This window comes from Erigeron canadensis, chromosome 8 (genome assembly GCF_010389155.1).
Source record: "Erigeron canadensis isolate Cc75 chromosome 8, C_canadensis_v1, whole genome shotgun sequence".
NCBI lineage: Eukaryota > Viridiplantae > Streptophyta > Magnoliopsida > Asterales > Asteraceae > Erigeron > Erigeron canadensis.
The window spans coordinates 40,903,748-40,930,144 of record NC_057768.1 but is presented as its reverse complement, the minus strand read 5'-3'; the positions used below and the strand labels follow the sequence as shown (position 1 = coordinate 40,930,144).

The window sequence follows — 26,397 nt, the reverse complement described above, 5'->3', positions numbered from 1 at the left end:
TAACAATTGTGTCTATTGATTGTACCCAACCATTAACCCGTTAATTCTTATTAACTATTAATTACTTTCTACCGTACCCGTCATAGAAACAATTGCTTCTAACCAAGCAATCAAAATAACTTTTAGACAACCTAAGTTACCACTAAGATCATGCAAAAACTATCTACAATTAAGAGTTAAATAACAAAGAATTAATAAGCTAAGATTACGACACAACGTTAAATCAAATCAATTTGAATTATAAAAATAGTGCAACCATTATTCAATGTAGCACTTCATCTTGGTAGATGATAAAAAGATTTAGCTAGACATAATTAAACTAACAAAAACCAATTACTCTTGCAAAATAAATCATAGTAATAACTTAAGACGAATCAAAGCAAAAGTAACTAATTGATTGTAAATAGTTCGAACAAGTTGGCAAAGAAAGAATTTCAAGGCACCAAAGAAAATTGAGCTGCTCTTAAATGCTTGCTGCTTGTGTTTGTCGGCTGACTTCTCACGCCCCTCACGTCCCTCCTGCCCTTATTGGATTCCCTCCTAAAAAACTCCTGCGTAGGTGATCCCCCAAAGAATAATAAATATATATAATGTTTGTTGTAGCTTGGGGCTTACGATGGACTTTCTCAGCCGACATCACAAAACAAAACTATACCAAATCTTTAGCTGCTTTCTTTCTTGACTATTTTCGGCCCACTTGGAATCCAACAATATAATTGACCTGCTTCCTTTCACGGCCCAACCACACTTCCATTATAGTCCAGCCCATAAGTTGTGAAATTTACATTTGTCTTTTCTTCTTGTTTTGATTTCGGCTCCTGACCAACGAGTACTCAATCTACCTTGTTTTTATTTTTAATTGCAAAACTAAAAAGAATAGATATTTTAGTTTTGTTGCTCATAATCACTAAGTCCAGCCATAAGTCTTGTATATAATATTTATGCAACACATAAATAATATGTATCACATTCTTCTTCTTTTCAGCTCCAATCTTCATTTTCTTCATAATTGATCTTTATTTAGCCTAATTTCGTCATATTTCATCTTATAGGCCTATAAACAGATAATTCACATATTAAGTATAAACGTCTATATAAATGACAATAAAATAAACTTAAAATAAATAAAAGAAACGATATCGCGTAAAATAAAAATATATAAAATAGGCGATATCAATGACCCCATCTTCCAGTGAAGATATTCAGGCTGACTCAGCCTGGACCAGTCCAAGCAGACTCAGCTTCAGAATCAAAGACTTAACTATTTTTTGAACTGTTTGTCATCTTCAAATCTCTTAATCTATGAGTAGCTTGAATCTAACAAATCCTACCCTTTAAACTCATTTGAAACTCTAACAAAAAGCTCCAATAAGCTCCTTTGGGACTCAGATTTGACCCATTAAAACACACCGTTTTAAGCAAGTTTTATGTCTTTTGAAAGACATAATCACATGCTATCATTACCTATATTTAAATTCCATCGAAACAATATACACAAGAAACTATAGCCACTTAAAAACAACAAAAATTGCATTTCTTTAAGATCTAGTCTTAATTACTAATTCTAACTTTTTCTTATTTTGGGGGGTTTGTTGCCTTTACACGGTAAGACCCGATTGGAAAATCACAATTTTGTTATTTGAACTCTTTATAAACATAGACATAAGTATGTTTATGATTACATACATATACAATAGATTCTGACCTTTTAAACTCATTTGGAACTTTAACAAAAAACTCCAACGGGCTGCTTTGGGACTCAGATTTGACCAACTAAAACACACAAAAAAAATATGCAAATCTTATTTCTTTTGAAAGACCTAATCACATGCTATCATTACCTATTTTTATATCTCACCGGAACAATATACACAAGAAGTTATAGCCACTTAAAAACCGCAAAAACTGCATTTATTTAAGACCAGATCTGGTCTTACTTACTAATTCTAACTTTTTCTTATTTTGGGGGTTTGTTTTCTTTACACTGTAAGAGCCGATTGAAGAATGACAATTTTGTTATTTGGACTCTTCAACAACATAAACATAAGCATGTTTATAATTACATAGGTATACAATAGATTTCGATCTTTTAAATTCATTTGTAACTCTAACAAAAAGTTCCAACGGGCTGCTTTGGGACTTAGAGTTGACCTACTAAAACACACTCGTTTTAAGTAATTCTTATGTCTTTTAAAAGGCCTAATCACATGCTAACATTACCTATTTGTAGATTATATGAAAACAATATACAAAATAAGTTAAAGCCACTTCAAAACTGCAAAAAATTTCAATTCTTTAAGACTAAATCTGGTGTTACTTACTAATTGCAAACTTTTCTTTTTATTAAGGGTTTGTTGCCTTTACACGGTAAGACCCGATCGGAAAATGACAATTTTGTTATTTGCACTCTTTATAAACATAGACATAAGTATGTTTATGATTATATACGTATACAATAGATTCGGACCCTTTAAACTCATTTGGAATTTTAATAAAAAGCTCTAATGGGCTGCTTTGCGACTCAGATTTGACCCACTAAAGCACACCCATTTTAAGCAAGTCTTATGTCTTTTGAAAGGCTTAATCACATGCTATCATTAACTATTTTTATATCTCAACGAAACAATATACACGAGAAGTTATACCCACTTAAAAACTGCATTTATTTAAGACCAGATCTAGTCTTACTTACTAATTCTAACTTTTTCTTATTTTTGGGGGGTTTGTTGTCTTTACACGGTAAGACCCGATCGGAGAATGACAATTTTGTTATTTGGACTCTTTATCAACATAAACATAATCATGTTTATAATTATATAGGTATACAATAGATTTTGACCTTTTAAATTCATTTGGAACTCTAACAAAAAGTTCCAACGGGCTGCTTTGGGACTCAGAGTTGACCTACTAAAACACGCTCGTTTTAAGTAATTCTTATGTCGGTTGAAAGGCCTAATCACATGCTAACATTACCTATTTGTATATTATACGAAAACAATATACACAATAAGTTAAAGCCACTTCAAAATTGCAAAAAATTTCATTTCTTTAAGACCAGATCTGGTGTTACTTACTAATTTAACTTTTTCTTATTTTTTTTGAGGGTTTGTTGCCTTTACACGGTAAGACCCGATTGGAAAATGACAATTTTGTTATTTGCAATATTTATCAACGTAGACATAAGTGTGTTTATGATTACATACGTATAAAATAGATCCTGACCCTTTAAATTCATTTGGAACTCTAACAAAAAGCTCCAACGTGCCGCTTTGGGACTTAGATTTGACCCACTAAAGCACACCCGTTTTAAGCAAGTCTAGTGTCTTTTAAAAGGCCTAATCACATGCTAACATTACCTATTTTTATATCTCACCGAAACGATATATACAAGAAGTTATAGCTACTTAAAAACCACAAAAGCTGCATTTCTTTAACACCAGATCTGGTCTTACTTACTAATTCTAGCTTTTTTTAATTTTTGGTGGTTTGTTGCTTTTACACGATAAGACCCGATCGGAAAATGACGATTTTGTTATTTGGACTCTTTATCAATATAGACATAAGTATGTTTATGATTACAGACGTATACAATAGATTCCGACCTTTTAAACTCATTTGGAACTTTAACAAAAAACTCCAACAGGATGCTTTGGGATTCAAATTTGACCCACTAAAACACACAAAGAAATAAGCAAGTCTTAGTTCTTTTGAAAGGCCTAATCAAATGCTATCGTTATCTATTTTTAGATTTCACCAAAACAATATACACAATAAGTTATAGCCACTTAAAAACCGCAAAAAATGCAAATCTTTAAGACCAGATCTGGTCTTACTTACTAATTGTAACTTTTCTTAATTTTTAACGGTTTGTTGCTTTTACACGGTTAGACCCGATTAGAAAATGACAATTTTGTTATTAGTACTATTTCTCAACATAGACATAAGTATGTTTATGATTACATACGTATACAATAGATTCCGACCACTTAAGCTCATTTAGAACTCTAACAAAAAGCTCCAACGGACTGCTTTAGGAGTCAGATTTGACCCACTAAAGCACACACGTTTTAAGCAAGTCTTATGTGTTTTAAAAGGCCTAATCACATGCTATCATTATCTATTCTTATATCTCACCGAAACAATATACACAAGAAGTTATAACCATTTAAAAACCGCAAAAACAACATATCTTTAAGACTTGATCTGGTCTTACTTACTAATTCTAACTTTTTCTTATTTTGGGGGTTTGTTGCCTTTACACGGTAAGAGCCAATCGGAAAATGACAATTTTGTTATTTGGATTCTTTATCAACATAAAGATAAGTATATTTATGATTACATACATATACAATAGATTCAGACCATTTAAATCATTTGGAACTCTAACAAGAAGTTTTAACGGGCTGTTTTGGGACTCAGATTTGACCCATTAAAGCACACCCGTTTTAAGCAAGTCTTATGTCTTTTAAAAGGCCTAATCACATGCTATCATTACCTATTCTTATATCTCACCGAAACAATATACACAAGAAGTTATAGCCATTTAAAAACCGCAAAAACTGCATTTCTTTAAGACCAGATCTGGTCTTACTTACTAATTCAAAGTTTTTCTTATTTTTGGGGGGTTGTTGCTTTTACACAGTAAGACCCGATCGGAAAATCACAATTTTGTTATTTGGACTCTTTATCAACATAAACATAAGTATGTTTATGATTACATATGTATACAATAGATTTAGACCTTTTAAACTCATTTGGAACTCTAACAAAAATTTTAACGGGCTCCATTGAGACGCAGATTTGATCCACTAAAGCGCACTCGTTTTAAGCAAGTCTTATGTCTTTTAAAAGGCCTAATCACATACTATCATTACCTATTCTTATATCTCACCGAAACAATATACACAAGAAGTTATAGCCACTTAATAAATTGATTTCTTTAAGACCAGATCTCATCTTACTTACTAATTCTAACTTTTTCTTATTTTTAGGGGTTTTTGCTTTTACACAGTAAAACCCGATCAGAAAATGATAATTTTGTTATTTGGACTCTTTATCAACATAGACATAAGTATGTTTATGATTATATATGTATACAATAGATTTCGAGCTTTTAAACTCATTTGGAACTCTAACAAAAAGTTTCAACGGGCTGCTTTGGGACTTAGATTTGACCTACTAAAACACACTCGTTTTAAGCAAGTCTTATGTCTTTTGAAAGGCCTAATCACATGCTAACATTACCTATTTGTAGATTTTACGAAAACAATATACACAATAAGTTATAGCCACTTCAAAACTGCAAAAACTTCATTTCTTTAAGACCAGATCTGGTCTTACTTATTAATTGTAACTTTGTCTTATTTTTAGGGGTTGTTTCCTTTACACAGTAAGACCTGATCGGAAAATGACAATTTTGTTATTTGCACTCTTTATCAACATAAACATAAGTATGTTTATGATTACATACGTATACAATAGATTCCGACCCTTTCAACTCATTTGGAACTCTAACAAAAAGTTCCAACGAGCTGCTTTGGGACTCTGATTTGACCTATTAAAATACACTCGTTTTAAGTAAGTCTTATGTCTTTTGAAAGGCCTAATCACATGCTATCATTACCTATTTTTATATCTCACCGAAACAATATATAAAATAAGTTATAGCCACTTAAAAACCGCAAAAACTGCATTTCTTTTTAAGACCAGATCCGGTCTTATATAATAATTATAACTTTTTCTTATTTTTGGGAGTTTATTGCCTTCACACAGTAAGACCCAATCGGAAAATGACAATTTTGTTATTTGCACTAGATTTTACGAAAACACTATACGCAGTAAGTTATAGCCACTTCAAAACTGCAAAAAATCCTTTTTTTAAGACCACTAATTTTAACTTTATCTTATTTTTAAGGGTTTGTTGTCTTTACACGGTAAGACCCGATCGGAAAATGAAATTAGAAAGTAAATATATATTGAATACAATTGAATGACGGACAGACACTTTGCAAATTATGTAAATATATATGTAGTATGATGCTCATACTAAACTAACTTTGTGACCAGCAGTTTGTATACAAAGAAGGGAAATGGCGTTTTTTACGGCCATATCTCTATTACAGTTTGTGACATGAATATCATGATAACATGAAGCTATTAATGTTACAAAGTTGTAGATATGAATTATCAAACTTCACATATCTTGACCAATACGACCTGTACTTCACAATAGCGAGGTCTAACCAGGGTTTATAATTCCCATTGTAATGCACAACAGCTGCATTTTCTATTTCAGTTTGATTAAGGGCTGGATCATATCCAAGTCCCAATACGTGCCAGCTCCGTTCCAGTGGATGGGTCAGGTTATAGAAAGTTATCAGTCCAGGTGGCAACGTCCCAAGCTTCCATAGAGTTCTCTCCTCATTCTGCCAAGAACAAAACAAATGAGTCAAAATAGTAATGAACTACTTAAGTGAGTAGCGCTATCAAGATGAAAAGGAAATAACAATAGACTTGGCCAATTTGGATCGTGTTTCATCAAACAAGGCAAGTCAAAACAAGGTAAAAGCAGACGGGTCAAATGACTTGATAGTTGCTCAAAGTCTATTTCGAATGCATAAACCTCCTAAATAGGTCAATTCAATGATTCAGGATACTATTGTGATACTATTCTTTTTGTAATTATTACGATACTAAATATCTCTAAATAAGATAAAGGATGAACAATAGTGTTCATCCCTGACCCAACCCAACTTAAATTTCAAGTTTTCAACACATATTGGAAAATTACCCCTTGGGCCAGTTACTTAACTCACCTGACTTGCTTTTAGAAATTACCATTTAAGCAATAAAGCACAAGTATAAAAGTTGGTGGATTACCATATTTTGCCAGCCATGATATATCCCCGTAATGTCACGTTTCTTCCATTCCTTCAGATCAAACATATTCATACCAAATGCCCAACCACACGCTTCTGGATCGAAGTTATCAGAAATTTTTGGGTTAGAAAAATTTAAATACTTATCGAAGCGATGGAAACTCTCCTTGCACGTCTCTACAGCACCATTTACCATCCCTTGCAGATCAACACTCCACAAAGGTGTCAAATCCTTCTGAACTACAATATCATCATCAAGAAACAATATTTTTTCCAGTTTCGGGTACACTTCAGGAAGGTAAAACCTTAAATGATTCAACATGGATAAATATTTTGGGTTCCTATATTTAAGATTATCCGATCCAGCTGTTAGAGTTGATGCTTGATGGGCTTTAAAATAATATTCTCTCATTCGAGATGATTCCAGCTGGCGAAGAACGGGACAATAAGATGCATTCAGCCATGAGAAATCATCCACATTTTGAACTTGAATTGTAGACCCTTCTGGACGGTTGACAAGAAACCACATCTTCATAGCTGCAAAGTTCAGTTTGTCTGTTACAATATGGAACACATGCTTCTGAGGATTTTTTGCATGCAGAACTGTTGAGTTCACAACTACTGATGTTGCCAGAACATTGTCTGAAAATATAGCATAATGGTATAATGAAGGATCTTCAAGATTCCTGCTAATTGGAAACTTTTGCTTTTGATCATCCAGCAAGAAATAATCTGTTGTCAGAACTAAAGGAAGGCAATGCAAAGGCTGAGGAATGGTTTTAGCAGCTAGTTGTGTTAAGGATGCACTCTTTTTCTTGACTTCTTCAACATTTGCTTCTCTAGACTGAAGCATAACCCTTAACTTTCTTGCCATTACAATACAGTCATAAAACTGGTCCTTCGCCAAGGACAAAATATGACCCATTTCTTTAGCCCGATCAACTGCACTGTTGGAGGAGAAACAAAAGTCAAATAAGAAACAAGAGCCAACATGACAAGTTAGAGGTGGCAACTTCGACTAATTTTACTTGTGAATGATCGATTTAGATTGTGCTTCATTGGGTCAAATAGAAAAATTGCATCAAGAAATTGGGTCAAACAACACAAAGTAGCCCAACATCTATTTGTATTGATCTAACCCCCTTAACTGTTTTACATATATAGACTCTTGTTGTAAAGTGTTGTTTTTGTAATCATTATTAATGCATTTATTAAGGTAAAAATAAAAAATGAGCAAATGAATTTTTGCTTTGTGAGTCAACCGATATAAACCCAACCAATTTGACATGAATTAATTACCAAAATTGCCTGTCATGCCACCTCTAGTATAGCTTTACAGGAGAACCTCGGGTGAAAGGTTCAGGGAGACTTTATAAACGATACCTTGGGCCAAGTTCACTATCAAAAGTTGCTTTTTCTATTGCCTGCTGGCTTCTTTTAGAATGCTCAATTAGAGAATCATATATAGCTTTCTCATTTTTGGCTTTAGCAATACTTGCATACGCTTTTGCCATTATAATTTGATCACGCATCAGTTTTACAGTAGAATCAGAATTCGGATTTTCATATTCTTTTCTCCAAATACTGTATCTAGCCCTGATACTGGTATCAAAAGTTTTAGAACGCTCAATGGCAGCTTCTTGCATCTGAGCCTCCCTCTTTTGGCCTACTTGGATCAGTTCTGCAGTTCGACGATCCCTCCTTTCTTGGCGTAGGGCCTACACGAGGAAAATCATGTTAATAGTATAATAAGGATAAGGAAACTTAAAAAAGGCTTTCTATTTACCAGCAGAAAGATGTGCTAATATCCAATTTAGACAAATCTCACTGATTTTCAATTAAACTTAGATACACACAAAATCAAACAGATAATCTTGATATTAACTAAACCTTTTCGATAATCTGACTTAAAAATCTTAGCAATTTGGTAACCAATAATAATATGATATTAATTAACTAAAAATCTCCCCAATCAAGTAAAACATGTGTATTATAACTTCAAGTTTATATAAAATCAAGAGTTAACTGCAGAAAATAGAAACCCCTTTTCTTTCAAAAAAAGAAACAACATAACCATCTATCGTTTTAGAATCTACTTACGCTAACTGTGTATATAATAAAACAACGAACTTAACGAACAAACCTTTCTCACTAAATTCGAGAATATATTCACATCTAATTATTTAATGCAATTTACCGTATTGAGCTCACATTACCTTCATGTACATTATAAAAGTAACAAAACTATATGCCAACTATATTTCTAGATAAATGTACTCATCTAGAGTATCATAACACATCAAGATATAAATTCCTTAAAATGGTTTAACGTCATCATCTGAACCCCACAGTGTGTACACACAGATCTAGTATTAATAAGGATCACAAAATAATTGAACACCCTAGATGAGGAAATTAAACTACGTAGTAGATAAATGGGTCAATATGACTAACGAGTCAAAAGGGTGAACTTTTTGAAACATTAGCGCAAATGAGAACTGGTTGAACCAAGTTAAAAATCACCCCACTAAACTTCTCAATGATAAATTCTCTGAATCGCTTTCTTTTATAAATAATATCATCAATGTAACAATATACCTATTTAATAATATTGGGGGGGGGGGGGGGGGGGGGGGGGGGGTAATTATGAAGAGTGTTCAAGAAAAAAATGGTGTGTGGGTCAGTCTTGACCAGAACACGGCCCATTTTGACCCATACAGAAAATTACCCGTCACCCAAGCGACCCTTATTGGCACATCTAGAACACTATCAGAAATATAAACGGCGAATTACCCGACGTCTGAGCTTTAATGGATGCACTGGAGACGGCATTTTGTGTGGCTGTCCGTTTATATCTGCATGTTCTTGGGCAGAATGCTTGTTGTTGTCCTCAACTCTCATTTCAGGCTGATATTCCAGTGACTGGGTTATCAAAAGCAAAGGATACAATTACTGGGAATACCAATATTAATCAAAATTGCTTCTTCTGAAGAAGGGAAGACAATTACTGGGCAAGTGTCACTCAAGAGTGACTACTTCGTCTATAAACTATTTTCCACATGTGTCGAAAATAACTATCAATAATGAACGACTAAAGATTTCTTATAAGAAATGTGATTTTTCTTTCTTATGTCACATTTCATTGACACTCGTAATTATGCCACACACTTTTACTAGGAGTCTTTGTGGAAGCAGTCTCTACCCTTGGGTATAGAGTACGTCTGTCTACAACTCAACCCCCCATACCTCTGCCTTTGACAGGAAATGAAGGGTGTACTTGTATAGGATGACTAGTGTATTATACCTTGGGGTCCTCCTCTTTGCGTTGATTGTCATCAATAGGGCTTTTCCAGACCCATGAAGCAGACAAATCTTTGGACTTGACAGTCCTAATTCGTATGGCACCAGACGTGTCTGTGTATGTCACTATTATGTCAATATCCTGCAGTGGATTACAAAGACCGTGGCATCATCATTGATGAGCACCTTTAATATAACTGAAAATGGATGGGTTACCTTTTCAACTTGATGGTTCCCAACTTCCATAGATTTTGTGTGCACTTGTTCCTGCACGTTCAAAATGTCATTCAGTGGTTGCAAAAACTTCCGTTCAGATACAAAAGGACTATCGGCTTTTTCAACTTTTAGCTAAGACAAGAAATTGATAATGTATACAAACCAATTAATAGATACACAGTATAACAAACAATACAATCTGGTCCAATTTATCATATTTATAATAATCCCTCCGTCCCATCAAAATGCAGTACTTACTATAGTGAAACATAATTCGTTTGTTTTTCATTTCGTAAAGAAGATAAAAGGCGAGGATGGTACCTTGTTCTTATCCAAACTACATTGGGGACAGTCGAACAAGGGAAAACGTCCATTAATCTCTCTTTGACTGGAAGAGCAGAAAAAGAAGCATGATCAAGTTATAAGTATATCCTAGTGAACCAATTAATAGTGATTATTACTACTGATACAACAACAAAGGTAACATATTAAGTGAGGTCTATATATATATATATATATATATATATATATGTATGTATAACAACAAAGCATAAATCATCATCTTCAATAACAATAACAAATCTTACAATGTTAAAGAACCAAAACGGTCTGCTCCAGTGCGACTCGGGAGTACCTGTTTGTTTATACACATAAAACAAAATAAACCTTCTTTTTTAAAATATCAATATACATACAAATAATAACAGTATTCATACAAATATTATTTATAACAAAACAAAATCCCAGATTAATGTCGGTGCTGCTAAAATTAAGTTAACACAAATCATATGTAGGCGCTACAAACAGAATAATGTCGGTGCTGCTAAAATTATGGATTGCAAGTATAAAATTGATGGATTAAAAGTGATTATTACCGAGAAGGTGAATAGTATAATTATCAAAGGATGGATAGAGGTTGTTAATATTTTTCTTCTGAACAGTGCTTTCATGGCGGGAGGAGATTTAATATATTATATATGTAGTTTCCGTTGACGGAAAATACGGGATCCAATGTTGGAGTTTATATAGATCGCGGTTGCCGCCGGCAGTAATCAGTGTCTCCGATTCCGTCAGCAGAGAATGCTCTCTGCCTAAGTTCAACTATAATGACACGCGTTAAAGTCTTTTGCCTGTGTTCGTTAGTTTGGGGATCTAAGGAAAATGATTAATCAACGTGACTTATTATGTTCTAAAAAAAAGTTATTTTGATTAAAGAAAAGGTTAAGAAAGGTTTGATTAAAACAACATCCTCATCAAGATTAGAAAAGGCTAAAAAGTGTTTGATTAAAGAAAGGTTCTCCAGTGTCTTCGGATCTGATTGTATCTGGATTCGAGTCTCATCCTCACTAAAGAACTATATTATTCATTGTTATTAGATTCATTTTGATAGGTGGTAATTCGTTCATGTTTTGATGTAATCAATATGAATTGTAATCATATGACTAAAATAACAAAGGAATTCTTATTGTTTATCTCCTATTCTTATTATATATGTGTGTGATTTTGTCAAAAGCCTCAAGAACAGATTTGGGTGGATTCCGCACACCTTAATTCGTACAGATCTCGATGTTTTATGGTCAACGGGACCTAACATAGTCGATGGTATAGAGTGAGACCGCTCTTTTGATGGATGGATTTCAAAAAATATTTAATAGATGGATTTTCAAAATATATTAAATTTCTGATGTATATTGAACTCAAAAATATAGTTCTTCAACTTAAATCAGTATATAAGACAAAAGCATAGGTGGCTAGAGGTTGATAATAAACTAATAATTGTCTAACACACTTGTATATAACAATACTAGGTATTTTACATGTGCGATGCGCGAGATGTTATAAGTATTGTCCAAAAATGTGTAAAAGTAAAAGTTTAGATACATGTATTGATGATTAGTTCATTATTTTTTTTTATTTTATTTTTTTTTGTTATATCGTCATCTTATACATAATCATTAGGTAAATCATTCTGAATTATACAATACTCATAAGTTTAAAAAAAGAAAAACAAAAAACAATAACAACAATGACTTGTATTCCTGTTTGTCTTCCATCATAGGGGTGGTACAGAACTATTACTTGTAATTTACAAATAGTGATAAAGATAGTAAAAAAAAAATTTCCTTCATATTTAAACAATAACAACAATGACTTATATATATGTTATTTTTTGTTTCCTTCATATTTAAAAATTAAAATGAATATGTAAATTTTGTTTATCTCTCTATATAACTAAGAGATGATATGTTTTTACTTAATTGTCAATTATGAGAGCTTGCCATATAGGATTTTTCATTATATTTCATTATTTCATTAATTTCTTAATTTTTAGCATCCAATGTCATTTAAATTATTCCTAATCATTTATCCTAATCATCATAATTAATTAATAGAAAAAAGAAAAAGTAAAAAGTCGTAACAATAAATGAAGTCGGCTTCAATATATAAGTGTAACTAATTTTTTAAACATATTCTTGACAAAGATAAAGATATTTTCATTTTATATTTATATTTAATATATTCCACATGATATTCATCTATAATTAATAAATTATTAATTATGTTTAATATTTAAATTTATATTTATATATTTATATATTTAAATTTATATTCATTTTGTATCTTATCTTAATTAATCGGTTTTACATGTATATGCTAATTATGTGACTATTATTAATGAAAATTATCTTACAATGCTTAATGAAAATTATCTTACAATGCTTCCTATAATCACTACATTTTGAAATAAGTTTTCTTTATAAAATATTATACATCATAGTCATATTGAGTTGTTCACATTGTTATAAGTATAATGATGTTTTTATAGTTTAAACTTTGTCTTTTAATAATTCAATGAAAAATATTTATTTTCAAATGTGCTTATTTCTTACATTATATTTAAGAGTAATATAATATAGATCATTAAAGAAAATTTTTATGATTTACTTATAAATATTATATTTTATTAGTTATGTTTAAACATATTATAACATATAATACTGATATCATAATCTTATTATGTTTTTATCGAAAATTTGTTATATATTAACATTAATTCTGGATTATATTTACACTGCATTCTTGAGTTTTTGTTTAAAAGAAAAAAAAAAAAAAGTAAGAAAGTTGATCTTTTTGAATTTTTGAGTTTTATCTCTTACAAGTAAAGAAAGTGTAAGAAAGGAAAAGTAATGGTTTTTACACTCAAAAACTTTCTGGCCAATATGCCTGATTTGGAAAGAAAAATTTTTTTCTCTATCCTTTCTTCCCTTATCTAATCTTATATCTTATCCTTTCTTTTTCTTTCAAAATAAAATTCAAAAATAGAGCGTTATATTATCTGTTAGTCCCATGCATCGCATGGGTTTAATCTAGTTTAATATAAAATAATATTTTGGATAGAGACAAATACTCGTATAACTTATATCCTCTTATATGATTTATAGAAAATGTTAATGTTAATATAAACCTTCACAAAAATAGACCAACACATGTGACATCTTATCTACCTTAAATCCACAAACATAAAGTAATAACAATAATACCAACAATCAATAAAACTCATACTAATGTTATTATATCATGAGCCTTTTGGTGAGTTTTGGCTCCCTCGGTTTACATCTTCCTTAACATGAAGTGGCGAACGATGATGCAAAGGTTGTTGTTGCCCATATCGATATGGCGAGTGAGGATTTGAATTGTGTATTCTAGGTACTTTTGGCTTTTCTTTGATATCTTGGATTCGTTCTAATGTTGCCACAACTTCCTTCATTGATGGACGTGTTTTAGGTTCAGGTCCAAGACACGTGAGGGCTAGTTGGGCAACTTGACCAGCTGCTTTTGAGGGGTATCTTCCTTCAAGCCGTGAGTCCATAATATTCTTTATCTTCCTACGGTTAGCCAAATAAGGCTTGACCCAGTCCACCAGATTTCGTTGGTTAGGTGGGCGACCATTGTCAAGTGCCCTCATGCCTGTGAGCATCTCCACCAAAACAACCCCGAAACCATAGACGTCACTCTTCACATACAAATGCCCTGAAATACAAATTAGATGTTTACTCCTTGTAGGTTGTATCAACCATGCCTCATTAAACGTAACCCCATGAAATTTGTTTATTTATGTGTTTTCTGGTTCAGCTGAAACATAATTAGCTAACCTCAGGTTCATGATATATACTAATACACATATGTTAAGTATACACAGGAATGTCTGAATATGCATTTTAAATTTTGAAATGACATTGAACAAGCTCAGCAAGTAAAAACTGGCCAAATTTGGTTCGGTTTAACCTGGCTCAATTCCAAAACACAACCAGGTAAATTTACGTGAACTTAACTTGATATGAATGGTCTGAAACTCTAAAAGAACACCTAAACCCAAAGCCGACCTAAATGATCTGCTGATATTTGAAAATTGTCTAATGTCAAAGCTGAACAAAAAGTGGCCTAATTCACTTTGGTTTGAACTGGTTTTGTGGTTTAACGATTTAGTCTTAATGGTCCTAGTCATGTGCTAACCCCTGAAGCTTAAATAGCTAAAAGATTACCTGTAGTAACATACTCTGGAGCAGCATAACCATATGTACCCATGACCCGTGTTGTCACGTGCGATTGACTAGCTGATGCCAGTTTAGCCAGCCCAAAATCTGATAGCTTGGCATTATATGACTGTCAAAAGCAACAACAAAACAGAATCAGTTGTTATTCTACATAAAGAGTAATGCCCTTTGACAAAAGCAAAAAAATTACAATTATGCCCAGATGAGGTACAACCCAGAAAGCCGAACTTACCCCATCGAGCAATATGTTAGATGCCTTAAAGTCTCTATAAATAACTTTTCTGTCTGATGTGTGCAAAAATGATAGCCCCCGGGCCGCTCCTGTCACAATTTTAAGCCGTATATCCCAAGAAAGGGGTTGAACGGTCGATCCTCCTGCAGAGTTCAAATACATTCACATTAATTTAAATCATATAAACAAGAACATAAAATGATATATTATATTTGACTAAAACAAGAATTCTTACTCCCAAATAGGTGGTTCTCCAAGCTGCCTTTTTGCATGAATTCGTACACAAGTAGAAGCTCGGTGTCTTCATAACAGTATCCTAAAAGTTTCACAAGATTTGGGTGTGAAAGCCTTCCCAAAAAGTTCACCTCAGCCTACACAAAAGAATCATGAAGAATTTCTAAAAGGTGTTAAGTGGTGAAAAAACAAACATTTTTAAAGCAGAATGATGACAAAAATGCATTGTTGATCTATTAATTTGGCTTCCCACAAGTCCACAACTTGAATTATTAAGTTGGCACTTTAACAACCATCAATTAAATACTCAATAGTTCTTGCACTAACATCCCAAAAGGTACATCTTTACCAACATTCTAACGTGCAATATATGTCAACAAATCGCATAAATAAACTTGTACTTAGATGCAATGACAGATTGTACAAGTTTCAAATTACCTGCCACTCTTCGACTCCTTGCATGCTCTCAGAGTTCAGCTTCTTGACAGCAATTACAGAACCGCTTCCACTGAATTTAGAGCCAAACTTTTCATCAATCCAGCCTTTATAAACCTTGCCAAAACCACCTTCCCCTAAAATGGTATCATTTCGAAAGTTTTTTGTCGCATATTTAAGTTCAGCAAAAGTATATATTTTAAGATTTGATTGAGGCAATATCTGGCCGCCAGGTCCAAGATCATCACCACTGCCTGCTGATGAAAACAGGCTGTTCCCCGAGGCATTAGTACTGATTCCTGAAGATGATGATACTGATATTGATGAGCTTGTAGTTATACTGGTGGTGGTGGTGGTGGTGGTGGTGGTTGTTTGTGAACTCCCTGCAACTAAAAAATATTGATTAACTAAATTGGGAAAACTATATTGGAAAGCATTTAACTTAATCAGAATTTCTATTGTAGGTAACAAGCTAGTCTCTTCTTCTGTATGTACCAAAGCTCAGAGCTTACTATTGTATATATCATGTGACTTGAAATCAAGAAGTTTCTTGGGTGTATCTGATTATGATACAAAAAGTAGGAGGTTTTTGGAAAGCTGAAGACACTCAAATGTGAAAAATATGCATTAAACTTTATGTAATTTTACCGGATACCTATAAATCAGGTCACACGATACATACAACAGTAAGTTTGAAAGTTTGAGACATACAATAGAAGGTTTTCTAGACAGATACATGGTAAAGTCCTGAAACACTATCCAATGTCAATCAAGAAAACACACAAATAATTATGATTAAAATATATATATATATATATATATATATATATATTAAAAAAAAGGTAAAAAGCTTGAACTTTCTATATGTACCTGAGCTGATATTAGATTCAAGTAAATCAGCAAAATTGATATAAAACTCTACAATTTTTTTGGGGTAAGTCAACTAAATAGGTAAACAATGAGCTTTTTCCTATTCAGGTAACCCGGAAAGGCGAGTCTTTGACTCAGATGAGCACAGCCTAACCGGGCTGGTGACGGTTTCCGAACCTTTCCCATGCCATTACCAAGATGTTTACTTAACACCTCTTGTGAGAAAATTAGGCCGCTAAGTCAACTAAAAACACAAAACCCACAAACATGTGTACTAAATTCAAAAAGAAAAAGGCATAAAGATGCAACCTTTTTACATTAAATGAACAAAATTGAGATAAGATCATACAAGTTAGAATGAAAACACAAAACCTACAAACATATTAACATATGTACAAACTTCAACAGGAAAAGGCATAAAGATGCAGACTTTTTACAGTAAATGAACAAGATTGAGATGAAATCATACAAAGATTAACAAATAAACAAAACCCAGAAATAAAATCACAAAATCTTGGATGCAAGTAAAAACTTATTTGGTTTGTTGGTAGTACCTGAGCTGAGATTCCTAGTGGAGCTAATAGCAGCTATATTATTTGTAGAACTGCAAATACCACCCATGATTAATTGTCTCTTCGGAGAATCAAGAGCACATAGTTGAAAAATTAAATTAGAAATTTAAATGGAAGTTTTGCTGATTGAAATCTGCAATTTATAAAAATGAAAAATGTGAAAGCAACAAATTTTATTTAATGATTTAATTGACCTGTGACTTATAGTAAGTTATATTTGATGGAAAAGAAAGTATATAAGCAAATCTGGCCTACATTAATGGGAGTTGGGTGTGGGTGGAATCTTATAAGTAATTATATGATATGATAATTCTGTTATGTAGTGAAGGGAATGACAATTTTGCATAACTGTACACGAGATGACCAAGTCAGAGGGGCCATGGATGATGGTTTATTTGACTGGTAAACCAGGGCCCAGGTTGACATATATAGCGGTCGCCAATTTATATGGTTGAGATTTTTGTTTTTCCTTATTGAAAGAGGAATTAAAATAATGTCGATAAAAACAGATTTAAAATAGTAAAGTTTTGGTTAAAATGTTATAGTTATGGTCATGTGTGTAATGTATTGTAAAGTGTATATAAAATGTTAAAGTTATAGATCTACTAGCTAATCAACCCGGGTTCAATCCGGGCCGTGTTATTAAAAGGTTCAAACAAAAAAATATATAGAATTTTGTATGTAATCTAGGAGAGTTCTATGTATGTCTGGTTCAACCCTATTTGATTTTTTGGCTTGCTGTGAGGGGATAAGGGAGTTCTTACACATATCGCTCGTAATTGTTGGATCCCTACTTGGTTGTATGCACATGGACATGTTTATTACATTTGTAGGTTGATGTTTAATAGGTTTAAATCCTCTTTTTACTATGTATTGTTCATTTTATGCTAAAATGTGTTATGCAGTGTCTGTTATTCTTCTTTAATTGTAATATAGTCAGACGACACAACCGACATGTATGGTTACTAAACTTTTTATCCTCTCAATTTTTTGCCTCTTTTAGGCCGGAGATCCTTCTTGAAGCAGTCTCTCTACCTTCGTGTAGGTGTAAGGCTGTCTACATTCCTAACTTCCCCAAACATGGCTTTTGTCGGATTGGTACCTGACTTTTGCCGGATTGAGTACTGTTGTTGTTATTGTTGTTGTATGTAATTTGTTGTCGATACATTATAAATTTTGATATGGAGATAACAATATATTTGTAAAGATGAACATTAATATGTAAAATCGATTAGGTGATAAAAAAGTAAAACTAACTACCACAAATCAATGGTAGATATAGAATTAAAAATAAAGAGCTAGAATACGATCGCTCATTTTTTCATATTAATAAGGTTACAAAATTAATATGTAACAAAAGAGATAACATAGAGCCTAATATGAAAATTAATTTTTTGAAAATAAATAAAAAGTAATTATGACATCATAAATTTATAGAAAATAGCTTAAGAAAAAATGTTAGCATGCCACATAAGAAAAAAAGTTCTAGAAACAATTTTATTTTATTTATATAAGAGATTATAAACATGAAAAATAAAAATAAATAAACTTGATGTTTACGGATGTTAATCAACACTGGACACTATATATATTCGTTTCATCCAATTCAAAATAAAAAATTTTATTTCTTTATAAAAGAAATATTAAAGTTTATGGTTTTGTCCGTTGGTTTTAGGTTTTCCAACATTCCAACATATTTTTATTGTGTGTTTTATTATAACTTTCATTTAAAATAATTTTCTTTTGACAGAGAAGATGGTAGGGGAATTTTATTTAAACTTTTAAATTTTAAGACTCTTCTTAAAAAAAATAGTTTAGTGTTAGATTGTTGATTTCATTTAACAGATGATATTTTGTTTGACAATTTAAAAAGGGGGTTCGCTAAATACAGTTTTTAGGGCTGTGTTTAAGGTGCATAAATTATTTGTACATTTACCATGAAAATCAGGGATGGACTTTTAATATGGAAGATACAAATTTTTTTATGCATGTTAAATACAGCCCTAAGGACTGTATTTAGCATTTCTCTTAAAAAAAGTATTCATCTACCTGTTGGATTTGGATAGAAATATGGAGATAAATAAAGATAGATATGCACATTTTTTAAATATATATGTATGGATGCGGATGTAATGTGACCATAAATATCAAATATAACCAACTGATCTAATTGGCCGATCCAAATATCCAGTCGACCTAGTTCAATTTGGTAATCCAATCTTAAGTTAAATCATACCTTTGTTCGGGTAGTCAACTTAATTACATATCTAAGGTTTTCTAAATTTATTGCTATAATATTCATTTACCTTTTCAAATGTCACTTATAATTAAGTCTTTCATCATTGTACCAATTTTATGTTTTTCTTCCAATCAACTAAAACTTACAATTATGTACCATTATCACTTGATACTTGGTTTTTTGGTTAAATCTCATGATAAACATGGGTATTTCATATGAATTTAATAAATGGTTTATAGTAAATCGCAAAAACTTGGTTATCACTCACGTGAATATCCATTACTCACTTCAAGAATATTTCCAACAACTCATGTAAAGATAGAGAAAATGACATTTGATCACAAAATGTATTTTCCCAATTTCAATCAGGGTGTTACATTGTTACATAGGTTTTTTATAATTATTTTGTGTTTGATGTCTTAATGACTTATTGACTTTACTGTATAAGTTAAATTAATACTATATATTCATTTTGATTTGTTATTTTTGTGATTTATTACATGTATATATATATTGTTATTATTCATTAGATATATAGCTTGTTTTGTTACGTCCAACCAAGAAAACCCAAATGACCATCTACTAGATAGCACATCAACGGACATTATGTTATAATAAACTAAACTTATCATACAGTTTTAACTTATAATTAAATTTGTATAAGTTAAGCAATGAATTACTAATTAACAAGTACGAGTAATTAATAATGAATCAAGATTAAAAGGTCACCCAATAATTTTCTTAAGGTCATTCGAGATCTGTGTAAGTTTCAAACGTCTTATTTAGTCGTCGAATAGTGTACGTATACGTTAGAGCTAGCTAGCTTACGTAGTATGAACAAGGTATAATCTATAATTAAGTTTATAATTTATTATACAATTTTGTTAAATAAATATGTAGAAAGAGATAACTTGGACTTTAAACAGCGTAGCAAAGCATGGTGCGTGATTTGTTAAGTGCAACATGTGGATAAGCTAGCTGAGGTTGGGCAATCTTTTGTTGACCCAAAAACAAAGCGATTTTGAATTTCTATCTACACTCAAGTCTACCCACATGCGCATACGACAAATTATTATATCATTAATTTATTACGAGTAGTACTCGTATTATTTTTATCACGGATTTACATTTACTTCTCAATAATTTATGTTCTAGACTTCACTCCTCAAATTTTTGTCCAAGCTATATCATCCTTAGAGACCCATATATATAATGTGTAATTCATATTTCATTTAATTTATTTCGTGTACATTAATGGAATAGAGTCATAGACTACAAATTAGTCTTACTATTGCTGAACATGCATGACAGATTTTCTACTAGATACACATGTTGCTTGCTAGACAATTGGAGGATTAAGGTGACTTAATAAATTACGTTCAAATTCTTGTGGTTGTTGAAGAATAAAAATTTTTTTTTTTGACTTTTTGCGTGCACAAGGATGTTTTCAATGTACGGAAATTTTGTTCAATGCTTTATATTAGATGTAAAAAGTTCATCCGTGTGACTTGACTTTCAATACACGTATATCTTCTCCAAGTACATAACCTCAAGTTCACACGTATCCTTCACATATATTAGGACTATACGTTTCAGACTTTCTCGATAATTTGTTAGCACCATATATTGTTAATTGTTTGTGGTCATCGTCTATATGCTCGAAGGAGTCGTAGGTAGTCCTTGTATTCGATTCAACGAAATAATGATCATGTACATATCTATATATCTTTGAATTTTCTACATCGTGATGAAACCCCAAACAAGATTCGCCCGACAGTGTACATATTTGAGGTTAAGTTTATTCCCATGTTTACGATGTTGAACTACCATGGTGTTTTATACTCATATAGTGAATAGTGAATAATAATGTAAAGAACTTTGTAATGCATTGACATTTCTCATACTTCTTTTTTAATACTTTAAAAATAAAATTAAAGAAAAAAAACAATTTTGTTTGGGTTAGCTTTTTGAAAAAATGGGTGATCAGTACCCTTTTTATATTTAGTTGTACATCATTAGACATGTTTTACCATATATCTTAAAACATGTTTGATAATTATCAATGTTTTCATAACCGGATCGGAGCGCAAACCGGTCTACTAACTGGTCATTGGTCGGATCGATTGAACCGGATTAAAGAACCAGAACATTATAATTTATAAATATAATATATATATATATATTAAAACAATAGTTATCATAACATTTTAAAGTCTTCTATAATTTAAAGCTATTTTTAAAAATTGCCAACATAGGTTTTTATCCTATGTGGCATCTCTATATTTTTTTACAATATTTAAATCTACAATATTATATTATCTAAAACTATTAAATTAAATAAAAATAAAATCTATATATAAACAAAATCTTACAAAAATAAAAGTAAAAAATCACATATCATAATAGAAACCATATGAATTTAAAATCTATTTTTAAAATTGGAAAATATTTGGTTTTCAAATCATTTATTTCTTAATTTTACTATCTAATATAACCAATATTATATATCACATTGTAATATAGTTTTTTATCCTTTTCGTGGTAGTGATATTACGTTTTATAAAAACTATTATCAATTACAAGGTGAATTTAACATAATTTGAATCATAGGTTTGTTCTTTGTAATCTAATTATAATTTGAATTTGGTTTCTAACTATATCTAATTAAAGCTTTTCAACTTTTATGAATTTTATTATTTGATGAAGTAAGTTTTATGAAACTATTTTCTTTGAAAGAGTGTAATGAAATTCTAATAAATCACATATCACTTTGCAAAAAATAAAAGATCGTTATGATTTTACATTATATTTACATTTAAACTTCATTTTATGTTCATTAGTATTGTATGAAGTATAATATGTGATAGTTAATATGAATATTTGATAACGTATGTTTTTATATAAATGCAAAGATTTTCATAAATAATAAGAGTTATGTTTTGAATTTATCTATTTCAATAAATGTAAAAATTTCTATTTAATGATAATATAGATTTATATGTACATGCCTAAATAATATATAGTTGTTAAAAGTTATTATAAATATTCATATAACTAAAACAACATTTTTAAATAACCGTACATCGTGCGGGTAAAAGTCTCAGTATATATATATATATATATATTTATGTAAGTATATATAAGGAGTAATATGTAATAGAATCTACCAATATATAATAAAATAAAAAACATATATAATTGTGTCACACTCATATTTTATTTTGCCTAATCACGTAAAAGAGTATATTATATAATATCAAAATATATTTATAGACTAGTACATAGCTTTATACACAGACTTGGATACAGTGTAAAGTGAAGTAATATTTTATAACGGAGTATATAGACTAAAACTTCATTTTCCTTTTTGCCTGCAATAAAAATCTCATTCTTTAAGCAAAAGACATTTCACCACAAATTCACCCTCCACCGGCAAATCTATATGTAACGAAAAAAGCCAGAATCAATCAACAAAATTTTCTATACATTGAAAAACGTAACTCAAGTGGTTCACAACCTTACGATCTGATATTGAAGATCCAAATTATCTCCACGTACTGCCGGATCTCTAGCCATGCTCACAGATCTGAGATCATCCATCTTCATTTCCGGCCAGTTTGCGGTTTAACGGCCGGTTCCCAGTTCAATTGTCGGTTGACGGCTCAACCACTGGTCCATTGCATGGCCGTTTCAACACCTATAGCCGGACCGCAGTAGCTGCCGGTTCTCGGCCCGACCGAGCCAACCGGTCGGTCCGGTCCGGTCATGAAAACACTGATAATTATTATATACATACTAAAAACCAATATGTTATGTACAAACCTTTTAAGCATGAAACGTACAAGCTTTTAAAGCATATACTAATTTTAACTAAATTTAGTTTTAACCTCTTAAATCTAAACCAATTTTCATTTTAACCCCCTAAAATTTCTATTTTTAACTTTTATCCCATATCAAAGTTTTCGTTTTCATTTTCGTGACACTAAACTTTTAGGTTCTCATGTTTTCATCAAATAACTTTCACACAATTACGGTTTTACTGTTAAACATTGGTCTTTGATTATTTTCATTCGTCTTTTTATACATATAGCGTTTTCATTATACAATAACTTTTATCATCGTTATACTTTGCGTTCATGTTACATTTAAAACATTAATATAGTTATTGTTTATGTTTTTATACATCCTAATATTCTTTTACATTTTTTTTATTGTATTGCTACATGTTTAGTTGTTTTTTTAATGAAAGTTTTCATCTTTTAACTTTTACCCCACATCAAAGTTTTTGTTTTCATTTTTATTGACACTAAACTTTTGGTGTAACACCCGTTGTTTTAAGAACCTGGATTTCAAAAACTTTGCCAAACGACGTTTAAAAAGTAGCGGAAAAGGATCACTTTAAAACTGCTCCATCCGTAACTGGATGGTACCTTTATAAAATGGTGTTATTAACGTGCATCATCAAAACAATATAAATGAAATCCAAGTTATGGCACCAACATAAATGCCATCATTAATACATGTTCATAAATCATGAACGAAAGTAGCCAAGACATAAGGCTAAAAAGGGAAGTCTAAGCATTCAACAAACTATGCTAGTCTTCTTTTTTGCATCTACCCATCTCACCGAGCTAATCCTTTCCTAGCTCAAACCTGCTTACCCTGAAGGACACAACATTTTCATAAAAGCAAGTGTTAGCTAATAAAAACATGATCACATTTTGATAAAACATTTTGATAAGTAAAAATTAGCTAATAAAAATTAGCTAAGTAAGATACACACATTTTGATAAAACATTCTTCATTTTACTTTCATAAAACTTCGTCATATTTTACTTAGCTAATAAAAATTAGCTAAGTAAGATACACACATTTTGATAAAACATTCTTCATTTTACTTTCATAAAACTTCGTCATATTTTACTTATCAAAACATGATCACATTACACTTCATTCACAATTATCATAGATCAACCCATACTTCCCTTTTCCCACATTGCATCACATTTCATTTCATATCAGCATATACATCATATTATCATATACCCACATCTTAATGAGTATCTTATATCATATCAACATAGACTTACCACTTAAACGTAACTTCATATCATATCTTGGCATATCACGCATAAACTTGTCACACGTATTCATATTAGCACATATTCTCACGTCACATGGTGGTCTCACAACGTAAAACACATATACTTCTTCTACACATATCTTATTATCATCTTAATCGGCTTAATCGACTTCATCTTACGTCTTACATATCACACATAACCATATCGCACATATATGCATAGCACATGTAGGACATATACTCCTAATTGTGCCTATGCATCGTTCTTATCACACGTCCCAACACATCTTATTAAATCCCACGTCACCTTGTAATCCCACGTCTTAAATTACATGTACGTATTTCTCACATATTCATATATCTATCTTAATCGACTTATTCTAACGTCTTACATCTTTACATATTACGCACTAGCTTTACAACTAGCACGATTTCCCACGTCTTACGTACTAGCATTACAACTAGCACGATTTCCCACGTCTTACGCACTACCATTACATCTAGCACGATTTCCCACGTCTTACGCACTAGCATTACATCTAGCACGATTTCCCACGTCTTACGCACTAGCATTACAACTAGTATGGGTTAAGCTTAACACTTCCCACGTCAATCTCACGTATTTAGTTATAGCATTTCCCACGTATTTATCTTTCTTACTTTTACGCACTAACACTAAGGCTAAAACGATTTCCCACATTTCACACTTTACTTTAACATTAGGTATATTCATTACCTAAGTAATCCCATATCTACTTTAACGTTTAATCCCACTAACGTGCACAACTCATACCAATTCCCACGTGTATCTAGTGAACTAGACATGTCATACTTAAGTCCCACATACAAGACATCACATATCAACATTAAGGCATATCAACGACATTATCAACAACACATATCTTAAACATATCATAGCAACATCATTATAAACATCATACTTCATATGCACATATATAATCCTACTTTAAACGTCATCATATCAACATAAATCATTTCAACATGCATATATTACCACATAACCTCCCGCATAACCCGGAAAACCCAACACATATAAGATAATCCGATTAAGAGGTTACGTATAGAAAACCACATTTTGTTGTGCCTCCAGCGTGAGAAAAGTAATGTATCTTACCTCGTAGAAGCGTACAACAGACGATAACATAAGTTACCGAGCTTTGCAAGTATTTCCGACTACCTATAATCATTAGACAACATAATGAGCTAACAAGTACTCACTTACTTATGGTCATGACTCAAGTCCAAATACCTATAAACATGACTCATGACAATGCTTGATGCATCGGAGGTACATTTAATACTTAAGGGCTTACATAACTCGACGGAACTCGACATTCACTAAAATTAACCTTTTTGGAAACTTAACATCATCATCATCTTTTAAAAGCATTACTATTAGAAAGTAGACTCTCTCACGATTTCGTGGATAGCTTATTTGTCAAAAATGGAGTTACGGTTCAAAAGTTATGGCCATTTGAAAATTTTGTCGCTATTGCGTCGCAACTACCAAGTTGCGTCGCAGCTATATGTCACTGTTTTCTAGTTGCGCAGCAGCTTAGTAGCTGCGCCGCAGCTAGCCCCGAATCTGCACAAACCTCATTGTTTAACCTCCAAAACTTAACCAAACACACCCCAAACGACCCCAAACCTTATGAACGAATTTTGCACCTCAAAATTCACCATTTTAAGACCATAATGATGCAATGAAATCATTGATTAATCCTTTCTTGATTTGCATCACAATAACAAACGTTTTAGGTT

General features: G+C 31.7%; 2 protein-coding genes across 4 annotated transcripts; both read right to left on the bottom strand.

The window, feature by feature from the left end:
- Nucleotides 1-5,952: 5,952 nt before the first annotated feature.
- On the bottom strand, nt 5,953-11,546 carry LOC122579862 (probable galacturonosyltransferase 3). 2 transcript variants are annotated; one of them, XM_043752118.1, is made up of 9 exons: nt 11,270-11,546; nt 10,982-11,028; nt 10,716-10,782; nt 10,395-10,445; nt 10,183-10,320; nt 9,672-9,800; nt 8,262-8,596; nt 6,880-7,825; nt 5,953-6,425 (listed from the first exon to the last, which is right to left on the bottom strand). In XM_043752118.1, the coding sequence occupies exons 1-9, from the start codon at nt 11,342-11,344 to the stop codon at nt 6,138-6,140; spliced, it is 2,076 nt and encodes a 691-aa protein (XP_043608053.1). In that variant the 5' UTR covers nt 11,345-11,546; the 3' UTR covers nt 5,953-6,137. The 2 variants fall into 2 exon arrangements, with proteins under 2 accessions (XP_043608053.1, XP_043608054.1); XM_043752119.1 differs by lacking the exons at nt 10,716-10,782; nt 10,982-11,028; nt 11,270-11,546 and having other exon boundaries at nt 10,183-10,292.
- A 2,254-nt stretch (nt 11,547-13,800) lies between these two features.
- On the bottom strand, nt 13,801-17,488 carry LOC122578154 (probable serine/threonine-protein kinase PIX13). Of its 2 annotated transcripts, none has more exons than XM_043750051.1 (6): nt 17,276-17,488; nt 15,855-16,240; nt 15,418-15,553; nt 15,183-15,325; nt 14,939-15,059; nt 13,801-14,426 (listed from the first exon to the last, which is right to left on the bottom strand). In XM_043750051.1, the coding sequence occupies exons 1-6, from the start codon at nt 17,340-17,342 to the stop codon at nt 13,972-13,974; spliced, it is 1,308 nt and encodes a 435-aa protein (XP_043605986.1). In that variant the 5' UTR covers nt 17,343-17,488; the 3' UTR covers nt 13,801-13,971. The 2 variants fall into 2 exon arrangements, with proteins under 2 accessions (XP_043605986.1, XP_043605987.1); XM_043750052.1 differs by having other exon boundaries at nt 15,855-16,234.
- Between the last annotated feature and the right edge of the window lie 8,909 nt (nt 17,489-26,397).